This window comes from Drosophila sulfurigaster, chromosome X (genome assembly GCF_023558435.1).
Source record: "Drosophila sulfurigaster albostrigata strain 15112-1811.04 chromosome X, ASM2355843v2, whole genome shotgun sequence".
Lineage (NCBI taxonomy): Eukaryota > Metazoa > Arthropoda > Insecta > Diptera > Drosophilidae > Drosophila > Drosophila sulfurigaster.
The window spans coordinates 21,145,664-21,160,387 of record NC_084885.1 but is presented as its reverse complement, the minus strand read 5'-3'; the positions used below and the strand labels follow the sequence as shown (position 1 = coordinate 21,160,387).

The 14,724-nt window shown below is 37.1% G+C and overlaps 1 protein-coding gene across 1 annotated transcript; it reads right to left on the bottom strand.

The window, feature by feature from the left end:
- Positions 1 to 2,811: 2,811 nt before the first annotated feature.
- LOC133848893 (uncharacterized) lies at positions 2,812 to 3,964 on the bottom strand. The gene is made up of 2 exons (XM_062284626.1): positions 3,654 to 3,964; positions 2,812 to 3,593 (listed from the first exon to the last, which is right to left on the bottom strand). The coding sequence occupies exons 1-2, from the start codon at positions 3,718 to 3,720 to the stop codon at positions 3,049 to 3,051; spliced, it is 612 nt and encodes a 203-aa protein (XP_062140610.1). The 5' UTR covers positions 3,721 to 3,964; the 3' UTR covers positions 2,812 to 3,048.
- Positions 3,965 to 14,724: the final 10,760 nt, after the last annotated feature.

Genomic DNA, 14,724 nt, shown 5'->3' with positions numbered 1-14,724 from the left:
CAAATCTTATTTCAAAAGATTTCTTATTAAAATCGAGAAAATCTTCAATCAAGATTTGCAATCTACTTTTCAATTTACAGATTTCTCGCTGTGTATAAATGTTATTATTATAATGATGTTATTATTATATGCTTCGTTGACTGTTGACACACAGTTATAAAACTCGTTTCGCCTGCTAAGTAAATGGTATCAAAGGGATGCCACACATAGGCCAAGTAAAAGTTTAGTCCCGTTTTTTTGTGGGTCTTAAATACCCTTTAAAACAAGTGGAAGGCAAATGGGCTGCCTTAGCGAAGAGCTGCAAACTTTGACAACTTGCATTGATGTATTCGATGCAGCTTGTTGCAGTTGCAGTTGCAGTTTCAGTGGCTGTGGCAGTTGCAGTATCCGCCTACAAGGTATGCCCTTTGTTTCTTAGTGCTTCTCGTTGTCATTGTTGTGTGTCTGTGTCTGCTTCTCTTGTTGCTGTTGTTGTTGTTTTGTGTCCGTTTGCCAAAGGCGCGTCATAAGCGACGTATGCTTGATGCACCCCAACGGTGAAGGATGTAATTAAAAAACGGCAACAAAAAAAAATACAAACAAAAACAAAAAAAAGCTGCACTGACAGCATGTAAACTTGCTGCACGACACCGACACTCAAAACGGGGCCTCGCTCTCGAATGCCTCAATGCCTCAATGAATGCTTCCCAACCTCTGCCTCTTCCTCTCCCTCTTCCTGTCTTCCTCATCGACTGAGACGACGACTGAATCGATGAGCAGCAACAGCAACAGCAGCAGAGCACTGACAAAGCATCGCCAGGCGATATCCATAGCTCAAAGCTAAATCTCTGCACAAACAGGATATAAGGCTGGAGTCAAAGTCAATCCCAAGCCTCCACCCCCATCCCCATCCCCATCCCCACCCTCAACCTCTTTGCTCGAACCCCTCAAGCCAAACTCTGAAGCGCCAAGCGTGCCGATACCGCGTCCGTTCCGTTCCGTTCCAACTTGGCTTTGTAGAGAGTCAGTCAGCTTTTGTTTGGCACTTTTTGTCTTTCATTTTTGTTGTTGTTGTTGTTGTTGTTGCTGCTATTGTTTTTTGTGCTTCTTGCATATCCTTCCCTCTTTCTATGGTCATGTGATTTTTTGCGGGTATTTTTTTGTTTGTTTTGTTTTTGTTGTTTTCTTTTTTTTTGTGATATTGAGCCGGCTGTTGCTGTTGTTGTTGTTGTTGCTGCTGTTGGACGCACTCAAGGGAAAGCCAAAGCTATCTACTACTCGTATACTTGTTATAGTCGTTGTTGTTGTTGTTGTTCTTGTTGTTGTTGTAGCTAAGCTACTGCTACTGCCTTGACGTATTCGGTTAGTGTGATTTGTACCCAATACACTCATACCCATTTCGCGTTTGAATATATGTCTGTCTGTGTGTGTATGTGTATGGTATTCGAGTGAAGTTGAGTTTTGCGATTTTACGAGAGCGCACACACTCGAAAAAGCAAAACAGCCAAAAAGCTTCCAGCTACTTCTTCTTCTTCTTCTTCTTCGTGTGCACATCAAACGGAGCTGAAAGTGAAACACTTAGCTCAAATCAGCTGAATGGACAGAACAGAACAACACAAAAACAACACAAAAAACAAAAAGAAAATGTAGAAATACAGATGAACTGACAACAGACAACGGACAACGAGCAGAGGAAAGCAAGAAAAGCCACTTTACTAGGCCAACGAATGAATGAATGAATGAATGAATGAACGAACGGGGCAGCCATAAAATATTGAGAACGCTTCAATTTTCAATTTTCAATTTTCAGATTTCAACAATTTCTAATTTGCGTATTTCTGATTTCTCTGACATACTTAGTTAAAGTTGTCATTTAATAAATTTATCGAGAAATGTATCAAAAGTGTGAAAATTTCTTGACTATCTAATTAGATAAAGATGCTGACTTAAGAGTAGTCCTAAAAAATCGCAATTGAATTCTACTCAATTAAAATAAGTAAAGCAATTGTGAGAGATATTTTACATGCTGAACTATATTTTTTTTTATGCAGCTACTTTAATTGAATATCTATTGTGGTTACACATTTTATACTAATGTGGAGACTGTTGTTATTATAAACTAGTATATTAGTAAACTTGTCATTTAAATGAAGAGAGAGAGAGAGAGAAAGCTTAAAATTTACGCTCGAATTTTTTGATTTGCGGGGGCGGAAGTGGGCGTGGCAAAAATTTGAAACAAACTTGATCTGCGTGCAAACATAACAAATGCTGTCGAAAAAATTTATAGCTCTATCTCTTATAGTCTCTGAGATCCAGTGTTCCATACGGACGGACGGACAGACACACAGACGGACATGGCTAGATCGTCTCGGCTGCTGACGCTGATCAAGAATATATATACTTTATAGGGTCGGAGATGCCTCCTTCTACCTATACATATATAGCAAATAATATACCAAATTAATAGACTGCAATGGGTAGTGGGTATAAAAAATCATTTACAGCGCTTTTCACGATAACTCTTAATCTTGCAAGACATTCAAAATTTAACTGGCACTTTAGCACCAAAAATGATATTAAATATATTTACTTACCTTCTTTACTTAATTAAATACAAAAGAAAACCTAAATAAAGAATATTACACAATGATTTCTTACACCATCTCATAATTTTTAATTTATGTAGCTTTTAGCTTTCTAAAATAAACTATATAATGCTTATTCCTAATTGCATTTGCGTTTAAATGAAATTTTGACTATGTAAAATTCAGAGAAGAGTTTCAACTTATGTACCATCTTCGAATTGTGATCTTAATTTGAATAGAATTGTTGTTTTGCAATGCTATAACAAACAGTAAAATATATATTTATGGTTATTTCAAGTAAAATGAGCTTGCGAATCTCGATTCGATTCGCATTCGCATTTGTTCATTTTGTGTAATGAGATTCGGGAATTGTTTGGAGTTGGAGTTGTAAGTGAAGGAAGTGGAGAGTGTAGGAAGGCCTAACTATTCAAAACACAGGGCAGAACAGATCCCGGAGAGGTCGTGTCATCTTCTTCTTCTTCATCTAATCAATCTTGTCCAATCGACCTGAGTGCAAAGTGGTGCGCGAGACAAACTTCTTGGCCGACGTCTTTTTGCTGGCATCGGTCTCCATGTTGCGCTCCTTGAAGCGATCCTTGATGTACTGAACGCGTGCCGGATCGACGTTGCTGCGACGCCTCAATGGATTGTAGTGTGGAATCTTACGAGTCGCTGGCTGTTGCTGCTGATCCGGCATCTTCGATTGCGGCTTCTTATGATCCGATTGCGATTGCTCCAAGGGCACCAAAGCCACGACATTGTTCGCTGATTGCTGATCGCAATTGATGTTGTTTCCGTTCTGGTTGCTGCTGCTGCCACGTGGCAACTGCAACTCGTAGGGCTTGGGGCAAACACTGTACTGCCGCTTGATGGGCAACTCGAGGCGTGGCACATTAGAGCAGCCTCGCATCAAGGTCACGGGTTTGATGACCATCAATTGTTCCACCTTATGTTGCATCTGCTTCGACTGTTGTTGCTGCTGCTTCTTCAGCACATCGATCAAGGCACGAGATTGCCATTGCTTGGGAGCTGCATTTTTAATGGAAGGAATGCAACTGATAGATAAGTTTAACTATTGTTGGCACTCACTGTAAGTCAAGGAACGCTTGAGCTGCACCGCTTTGATGGGAACTCTCAATTGCAGTTGTCGCAACATCTTCGTCTTGAAATGTTACAAAAAAAATCGACCGAGGATTGCCACTTGAAATTTTCGCGCAATATTCAATTGTATTGTGTGTTGTGTGTTTGTTTAATTCACTTTTCTGTTGCAGCTCAACAAAAATTTACTGCTGTTGTTGACTAAGTTTTGATTTTCGTATATATTTTATTTTCCCTTTTGTCCGAAACAAAAAACAATTGATGTAGTGTCCAGAAATAAAAGTAGGAATGAAATGAAATGCTCCGACAGACGAGTTTGCCCTGTCTCTCTCTCTCTCTCTCTCTCTCTCTCTATCTACTTCTCTCTCTCTCTTTTTCTCTCTCTCTGTCTCTGTCTCTCTCTCTGTTAAATACACTCGTCTGAGTGCATTTTCAAGGCCTGCTTCACCCACACACAAACAAAAAAGAAAAAAAAAGGGACCCAAGGGTCTACGGCATCTATCTATCTATGCTTTTTTTGAGGGGGGGAAAACTGCATGCATATTTATAGTTCCGCTTGTTGACAAATATCGCGCTCTGTTGACTGACGGCCCGGCAAACGGAAGCTGCACTGATTAGAAACCTAGTGCTGTCCACTCTAGATTCCGGTTCAGTTTCCATTTCCACTCCACTTCTGACAACAGCCAACTCCACAAACTCCACAAAACTCCACAAAAAACAAAAATCGACGTAAAACAAAAAATTCTTTTGGCTTTGGCTTAAAAAATGCGCACACCACTCTGCAAATAAACAAAAAAATCGCAAAAAAAAAAACAGATCGCTAAAAAAGAACAAGAACAAGAAAGGACGGCAGCATCCGGGCAAAAAACTTTGACATTTCTATGCTCTGTACTCTGTGCTCTGTTCTGTGCTCTGCACTTCTAACTAAGCCATAACTCAGCCCGGGTATATTGAGGTTTTTGTGTGAATATGCAACACATCACATCGCATCACTCCTCCTCACGTGTGTATGTGTGTGTGTGTGCGTTTGAATTTGACGCATCGACGAACTCCACTCCCAAGCCGACGAAAGTGATTTCAAAGTATTATATTCACTGGATTAACTAGATATGCCAAAGTTTCTTATTGAAGGCAGACTTTTTTCGACTTTAAGCAATTTAAATAAAATGTTGTAAAGAAAATAAGCCACTCACTGCTTAGTTCTATAAATAACTCAGTAAGCACTTCTTTTTTTTTGTTTGCACACAAAATTTAATGAGAATTCGAAATCTGCGTTAAATTTGAAATACTTAAATTTGTAAAAGTGACATACTGAAATTATAATAAATAAAATAACTAAGACCGAACATGAAAATAATATTCAAATTATTTTTTAACAATTTATATTTCATATTATAAATTCAAGTTTGATTTAACATATTGAATCTAAGATGACAATAAATTTAAAATCAAAATCAGAAATGTCTTTATATATAAGGTGAATTCTACTGTGGGCAAATAGTATGGAGTAAAGTTAAATTTAAACATCGCGACCTTAACATTTCGGACTAGTTCTTATTTCTTGAGTTGGTGGGACTGTTTATGATATCAGGTTGAAATTTTATGACAATGTCATTATCAGTAATATATCTTTGTTTACCAAGGAGTTAATTTCCTTTCTTCTTATATTTCATAGCTAACTATGTGAAATAAAATAATGTGCTGTTGACGGGATCTTTATAAGATATAAACTCCCAATTAAATAGCTTCTAGATTTTGCAGATGTTTTAATAAAGTTAAATAAACATAGATGTAATATAAATGGTAGTAAATAAACTATTTTGACTTAAATTCTCTATACTAAAATGTGTGTCACAATTAGCATTAAAATATTACTAAAAAATACAATTAATAAGTTAAAAACAAAACTGAAATTAAAAAGTTGTATTTTATTTAGAATTGTTTATTCTAGTTTGAGAATTTGTGTTCAGAAAACTATTAAAAAATAATAATAACAGAGGCACCTGTGAGTGCATTGTGTATTCATCATACTTTGTTCAGCTCTCGTTCATCCTGGCGGCATCGTCAATCGATGAACGGAACCGCCGAAGCGATTTGTTAGTTTAGGCTTGCATATTTTAGTGATTGAATAATTAATGTTAGACTACAGAGAAAGAGAGAGAGAGAGAAACAGAGTGAGTAAGGGAGAGAGACTGAACTGAATTGAACTGAACTGAACCTGAGCAAATTTTGCAGTTGCATTTCCATTGCAAATTTCTATGGCACTGAGCCTGGGGATCGATGTGCAGCGCCGGCGCTTGGCTTGGGCATTGTTCAGCAATTTGTCGAACAATGGAGATTGCAAATTTTAACAAAAATGGGCGGCACACAATAAAAGCCACCGCTCAGCATTGTGTGGCAGAGCCTTAAAACCAACAACCAACCAACAGCAGATACAGATACATTTACAGATACAGATACAAATGGAGATGGAGATGGAGAGAGCATGTGTGGCCGGTGCTTTCACATTAGCGAACCTATTAGCATTTGGCTAAGCCGCACTTAGGCTTAATATGCGTAGTTTATGCACATGTTTCTTTTTTTTGCCAGAATGCCAGACTAACTGTCGGCAAATCTCAAACTGTTCGATCGATCGATCGTGCATGTTCTTTGTTTTGTTTTGACCAGCCTCATGTGTGTGCACATCACATGCACTTACACTTGGCATTGTTAACCGTATTGTGCATTGTGCAACCTCAGCCACTTGTTCTAATCCCTTTCGTTTTCGGTCGAGCAGCAAAAGAAAGGACACACAATGAACAACGGCAGCAGGAGCAAAACAAAAGCACACCCATTCACAATGGTAACAAAACCTGGCCGACGTCATCCGATCCTCGAAGGACCCGAAGGATTGCGATCGATCGAAGGATTGTTTTGTTTTGTTTTGTTTTCGAAACCAAATTGATCCACTCAAGATAAATTAGGCCACAACATTTGTGAAAGCTTAGCCCATGGATTATCCGGCCAACCGAAATGCTAGACAACTTGTCTTCCGGTTTGTTTATCACCTACCTACCTCCAAAGCGAGACAGCAATAGCGAAGAGAGAGAGAGAGAAATGTTTGTAATAATTTGCCAAGTGAAACTCGTTCTTGTTCTTTGGACGTTTATTGGGCGAGAGCAAACTGGGCAAGGCAAGTACTACATAAAAAGTTACAATACAAAAGTTTATTACGAAAATCCATGAAAATCAATGGAATGCGAGTAATAAAGAGAGCCCAGCAACAGCAACAGCAACAACAACAATAACAACGATGATGACGATGACGATGGCGGCAAACAACAATAAACAAGACGGTGGGAGGACAACAGAAAGAGGAGGACGCGGAGTGGGTTTGTTGTTATTGCTCTTGTTTGTTGTTATTCTTGTAGAGTGCAATTATTAAAATAATGTCCACAGACCATTGAGTTCATAACGCGAATGAGGCCGCAATAAAATAAATAAATGAAGAGGAACTTGTCCTCAAATGAGGCATGCAAATGTTGCCGATGACCAAGCATCATCACGAGACCCCAGACGAGGGAGAAAAAGAGGAACAACAACAACCGAAGAGAGAGAGAGAGAGAGAGATAGAGAGAGTCAACAGCCATATCATTGACAGCGTCAATGTCCTCGCTCAGTATTGAAATAAATTTTTATAAAAATATGAGAGTGGAACAAACGCAGCGAGAACTGACACTGAAAATCGCCCTCAGATAGTCCAACGTGGGGTGAAGAACGGGAACGGGAACGGGAACTGGAATGGAAGGAGGTGGAGAGGAAAGGGGGCAAATGTGATTGCACGGCTTTTGGAGCCAGCTGTTGGCAACGATTTATTTAAAGCTGCCCTCTAAGAATTTAAGCTGAGCAAAGCAACATTTTTTTGCCACGTAAGTATGATTGTGAAAAGTAATATTAAAATTTGACTAAAAATCAAAATCATTCAATTTATATTAATATCGATTAATACTCAAGTTAATTCCAACAATTTTACTAATTATTTCAATAAATAAGTAATTTTATTAGCTGTATTCGAGAAAGTTTAATGTGTGTCTTTTTGTAAAAGGGATTCATAAGGAAGATTAACAAATGATTAAATATAAGTATTATTATTATTATTGGTTACGAAGGTGTGGAGATATCAAAATGTTATTTCAAACCATCATCTTGAAATATTAGTGCTAAGTTAAACCCTGTTTTTTTCTCGCTTTATTCAAATATACTGCAAACAAAATTCGTAACTTAAAAACGTTGTTCAAAAAGATGTAAATAGCTGTAAAATATTTGATTTGTACAATTTATTTTTATGTACATTGCTGGTCAAAGGCTACACGCCCTTTTACTTGCATTCAAATTTGTTAAATATTTATAATTTTTTATTTGATTTATAAAGTAGTTTATGTGCAAAAATATTTGGTATATAATGATATTTTAAATATAATATTCAAATTATTATACAAATGCAACAAAATTGTGTTCTTTAAACATTTTCTTAAAACTACTCAAAATTAGATGCATTTTTTTTGTCATTGAAATAGCCAATCTTAGACTTCTTCGAGTATGTTATACTTATTTCGTTGTTTAAAAGAGCCTCATTCTATTTTTCCAAAAAAAAAAAATACATATGCAAGTCAACAAATAAATAAACAAAAGTCGAAATATAAGAAGCCAAAAAAGATTATTTGGATAGTTGATTATATTTTTGAATATTTAATAATTTGACGATAAAGAACAACTTCAAAGCAAGCTGTCTGGTTGATGTGTAAAGACTACATTAAAAAATTTATTAAGACTTTTAATTTTAAAAACTTTTCAATTTTACCAGAAATATATATAACAAAAAATCTTTGTTACAAGAATTGAGGTTGAAAATATCTTAAAACAAATATTTCGTTGTTAAATTTGCATTTGAAGATTTCAAAAATTGTATTTGAAGATTAAAATCTTTCTTCAAGAATTTATTCTAATTAATTGGCAACGCGTGCTTGTAACTAATGAATACCAAAATGTTCTTTCGATAACCATTGCGAATACTTTTGGGGTTTTGTTGTGTATCATTGTCGAACAAGTGAAGTCAAGTTAAGCATTGCATTGTAGGAAAACAGCAAACACCACACACCACAATCCACTTACTCACATTGGCACTCGCACACATTCATTGTCACACTCATACTCACACTCGCAGTCACCGTCACCGCAAAGAGTGATATGTGCGACCCCGGGGCTAAGTTAAGAAGTTCAAGTGTATAATTTCGTTACAATTGGGACAGTTTTAGTGCTTCGCCGGAACTGAACTCATCGTGGTCCGTTGCCGATGCCGATGCAACGCGTTGCAAAGCGTTGCAGCAGGACCTGCCCTCGACATTGGGCATTTGGGTCCTTCGACCGGGGGTAACGCCGTGACGCTTTAATGCGGTTTTGTATTACACATGTGCGTCTAATTAGCGACTGTTAAACGACAACAAACGAGACTGAGGACGCGGGTCCTCTCTCCTCTGTCCTGTAACTGATACCCCGTGTCTGTGACTGTGACTGTTTCGTTGTTCGTGGTGCGACTCGTTAACGAGCATGAAATTATTATCGAAATGCAATTAATAAGTGAGACAAATGAGACATCGACTGCGTGTGTGTAAACATTTTTGACACTTGTCCTTCTATCCTTCAGTATCCAATTGCTCTGCGTTGCACTTGATCCCGCTGCTGTTTATGTCTTATGCAAACTGATATTGCATCGCTCTCAAATGAATTCCCAGACTCCTTTCACACGAATTCCGGCGCCAGTGTTTAGCGCCTCAAGTGGAACCGACACTTCCGTCAATAGAGAAGGGGGAAATCCTTAAGGGAATTGCGACGGACATTAGTGCAACTTAACCTGCGACCGGTGTTCCGCACTTTTCCATTTTCCATTTTCCAGAATTCGACCACTTTGCATACATAAAGAGAAGGAGAGAAAGATCTTAACTTCATCATACGCTTGCATAACATATGTGAATCACTTCATTTTGTAAAATGGTAATCGAAATGGATGGATAGATGGAAAATGTGTGATAGGTTTAGTTCGAAATGGGAACTGAGGACTGAGTGAAGGAGAGGGGGGAACTCTGGGAAAATGGGGGTTGCATCATTGAGCCGAGCCATTGACTGGGCGGACAAATCGGCTTTGGGGCTTAAGGCGTAAATAATTTGGACCCCAAACTACTGTGATAAGTGAAAGCTGCCACTGCCCACTTTGATCCGCAAAGAAGACCCAACCCATCACACATCACCCATCGCAGCCCATTCCAGCCAGAAGCGTCGACCCTTTTTATTTGTTTTAATATGTCCTAACAAAAAAACTGCGAGTCTCATTAATGCCACTCGATAATACTCTTTCACACAGTTCGCGGTAATAAGCGTAGATTATGGAGCAGCTTATGTCTTTCAATGGCAATTTTAGTATGAACACATAGATTATATCACTCAATTCACAAAGGATTTATCTTTTACTATCTGCTGCAAGCAAACTACTTTTTAAACAAAAGTGGACTGCAAATTAATTGCCTTAATATACAAAGTTCTTCAAATATGTTTGTTAAAGTTCAGACATATAAAACAAATCTTTCTAATTTAAAATTATATATTATACATATAATGTTATTATTATTATTATATAATCTATTTTTGACAGATTTATTTAACTTATTTTAGAAACATTTATTTTATTATTAGTTAACTTTTTATTTGCCAGATGATCTCGTAACTACAATAATTTATGCTTACTCTCTTGTGCTGCAAATAATAATTTAAAAAAACAGAACAAGAAATTCACATTGAAGCTACAATTTTTAAGACAATTTTTGCGTAATTTATATAACATATTTTAGAAAAATCACATTTTAGAAAAGTATGTTCTTTGTTTGCGTAATTAAGAACATTATACCAAATTCAAAATATGGCATATCATAAAAATTAGACTTTCTGTCTATTACATAAATTTCTATTTGGTACAAATATGACAAAATACTAAAAAATACCAAAAGCATTATTTCCTATATCGGTATACTACTGCTTCCTACCTTCTGTCTGTAGGGACAATTTTAGCACGTTACAAGTGAGAAACTTAATAAGAATCTCGTAGTGAAAATCTCTCTTGCTGACTCTCTTAAACAGAACAAGAAATAACAATCGATCTACAAAGCTTCAAGTGTATTTGTGCGTCGGTATAAGTGACTTGAGTTTTGACTAGTGTCTTGCCCTTTGTGCAAATTGAGTCAACACCCCATCGAGCAGAAGGGTGGCGGAGGGATTCGGTTCGCTTTGGTCTGGTCCGGTTCAGTTCGGTGCGGTGCGGTTCGGACCCGGGCTCTACATCGATACCCACTTTGTTTTAATGCACGCTGATATGTGAGCCGCAGGGCTTAGCCCCAAACACACACATACACAGAAGCAGTATAGTCTATATATGTATACTATATGTGTGTGCATCCATCTTTAGCGTGTTAGTCTAGTGTGTGTATTGGCCAGCCCCCAAATTGGCAGCGACTTCGTTGCCATCGTTTTTGTTGTTGCTGGAGGAGGAAAACAGCCCCTTAATAGAGCTGACTTTTTGGGGGGGGAGTGCGGGGGAGACAAAGGAGATGGAGGAAGGGAAGGGAGAAAGGGAGCTACTGTGTGCGGGCAGACTTGGTGTTGATTTTTAACCGAATTGAGAAAATTTGTTGGCTCAGATTCGGTGAAGCGTAGACCATAATCAACTTCAGTGGCCGGCAACTCAATTTATATTTTTGCTATAACTTGCAACATCTGTGTGTAAGAGTTCTCATATGTGTGTGTGTGTGTGTGTGTGTGTGTGTGTGTTGGTATGTGTGTGTGCATTCTGCTATAAAATAAAATTGAAAAAGGATTTCCGTTTGTCGTCCCTTGGTCAGCCAAGGCAACCAAAAGTCTATCTACGTATTTATATGGCGATGACTGACTGACTGACTGACTGACTGACTGAAGGCAACCGGTCAAAGGTGTAAATTTTATTTGAATTATTCGCTAAGGGTGACCGTAACAACAACAACAACAACAACACAAACAACATCACACATTTGTTGTATTTAGTTTTGTTACGTGGCTAGCATGCAATTTTGTGCCATCGACTTTTATATTCAATTTGATTCTCGTCTTTTCGATGGACTTTTTCCTTTTTGCCTGGCATTGAATTGCTTTGATTTAACTTCCGGTCATTTCATTTCCTTTTTGCCTTCACCAAATTACTTATACATATATGCATGTATGCCTCACATAGCATACATAAGTTGAAGTACATAGCATACTATATTATATTAAATATCCGAGTCGGTCGGAAAAATATTGCAACATTAAAGTCAGTTCTTTAACAACGAATTCTCAGTCAGTTTTAGTTATAGCATAAAGTCTTCATTCAATCATTGTTACTGCAGCACTTATATTAGTATTGCAAGTAAAATCTATTAAAAATAAATAATATTGTTTGTAAAAATTAAAAATTAGCAAGCTAGACAAAGAACAAATCGCTATTTGTTAATAAATATTTCCTAATTAAAATTTGTTTTAAATAAGCCACAATTTTAGAATATATGTTTTTGGTTTCTACAGATAGTAATAATGCTAAAACTAGATTTCAGACACAGTTCTCAATGGTATATTTTGAAGGTACTACTATATGTTATCAATTTACCAAACATAGATTTCTGAATATTTAACTATTTTTTGCGGTTATTATAATGGTATAATTTTAAGATATTCTGTTATTAGAAATGAATAGCGAATATTTCACAGTCGAGCACACTTGTTTTTATTGAGCACTTTATTAAGAAGGAAAAATTATTAGAAGTAAGCATGTTAACGAAAAACTAAGAAAAAAGACTGTGCATGTTGTCAATTCTACTTAATCATTTGAAATGAATACAAATAAGTAATATGAGAAACATACTCAATTTTTAATGGGAAAAGTATAAACAACAACCGTATTATTTAATTCAGATTAATTTATAATTATTCCTTGAAAATATCAACTGTGGCAATGCTTTCATTCAATGTAATTTTGACAACCTATTATTATGCTTGAAAACAACTTCAATAAAGGTTTGAATATATTTCATGTATCAATTATTATTAATATATAATAATATATATACAACATTTCTATTAAATAACTTTTAAATCAATATGGTCCATTGGATTAAAGAAATCCATTAAGCAGACATGTATTGTGCGTTGTTTAAATTTGTGAATGCATTACATAGTGTTCTTAGTGACTTTAGGAAACAAAGTTAAATCAAAATTTGTATTTCTTTATTCAAGATTACATAAAAGCTGCAGAATACTGTAAATTATTTAATGTTGCCAAAGTCAAACTTACATTATTCCAACACATAAAGAGAGTAACTTTTAGCTACTTCACATTCAGTTTGTGTTAATGAGTAAAATGAAGTAAATGAATCAAAATAGCTGATGCTTAAATTTAGTACATAGTTGAAATGTTTCGTTTATGGTAAAATCTCTTAGATTGAATTGTCAATTTGTTCAATCTGGTTTCGCAATGCTTGAGGCTTGTGAACAATCTGAACATTTGCTCCCGTTGACAATGACAATAGGGAAGGAGCACAAAGTGCTGCCAACTAAACAGTACTATATACATACATTGGCAGCTGTGCTCAACAAATTGGTAACACGCGGCCACTTAGCACTTCAGACAATATGCGACGTGCAACGTGTGGCAAGCAGCGAGGCAGGCAGAGAGGCAAGCATTTGTGGCAGCAGGGTGTCCTCGTCATCGTCATCGACCAATGCAAAAATGAATACATCAGCAAAAGTGCATGGAAAAATGTGCCAAATTGCCCATAAATTGCGGCACCCAACAAAATGTCAAAATGACAAATGCCCAGAGGCTCAAAGCGAGAGCAAGAGAGTGAGAAGAAGGCTGTGATTTCACTTTAGAGTTCATAAATGGACGCATTAGAAACGCTCATCACATGGAGCTCCGATCGAACAAGAGCCAATTCGATACAATCGCAAAACCAAACCGATGCGATCCGATCCGATCCGATGCGAATGAGTAGCTGTAGCATTTGAGTACCCGCTGTGGCCAAATCATTGTGGTCGACCCCACGACAAAGCAGCAATGAAAGAAAAAAAAAACTAGAAAAACTAAGGCTACATTGTGTCTCGTTAATGGTTGCTGCTGCTGCTGCTGTTGATAATGATGATGATGATGGCGCAACGAATCAATTGCTCGGACTTGTTTCTCTCCATCTCAATCGGTATTTCTCATTCTCATCTTTTGGGCAATTGTGAGTGTGAAATCGACCAGCAGTGGGCAACACAGTGAGACACAGTGACAACATTATGTGTGAGTTAACTGAAATTATCAGGCGAGAAATTATAATTTTCATAGTCAACGAGACAACAGCGGGTTGTTGCCTCAAAAACTATTGTGCAACTGCCTGTGTGATAATGTGATCCCATTTGGCATTTTGCAACACACACAGCAGCCATGCAATGTCAATGACAGCATCTTCTTTCATTTTTTTTCGTTTTTCGTTTTTGGTTTTTGGCCAAATGCAGCTTCCTTTCCGTCCGTCTGCTGGTCGAGTGTCTCTCATTTGTGGAGTATGTTTTGCAGTAAAAGTACTTCCACTTTTCGGTCGCTTAATTCCGCATTGCTGTCAGCCATTAGCCTGTTGTGTGTGAGAGACTTGCATGCTTTTTATACCCTGCAGGCAAGTTTAATAGAAATGGGTATATGAAGCGAATATTCTATTAACTTGTTTTGTTGTATAATTCATTAAAATAAGTGTAATCAAGAGTGATTTTTAAACCCAGAAGGGTATTATACTTTGTGCGTCCAAGAAACACGCAGAAGGAGACATCTCCAACCCTATAAAGTAAATATATTCTTAAGCACCATCAACAGCCGAGACGATATAGATATGTCCATCTCTCTGTCTGTCCATCTGTCTATCCATCTGTCTGTCTGTCTGTCCGTCTGTCTGTCTGTCCGTATGAAAACACAAATCTCAGAGACTATAAGAGATGT

Coding starts and splice junctions, on each gene's coding strand:
- LOC133848893 (XM_062284626.1), bottom strand. CDS start 3,720: ATGTTGCGACAACTGCAATTGAGAGTTCCCATCAAAGCGGTGCAGCTC. Junction 3,594..3,653: donor CAAGCGTTCCTTGACTTACA/GTGAGTGCCAAC, acceptor TTAAAAATGCAG/CTCCCAAGCAATGGCAATCT.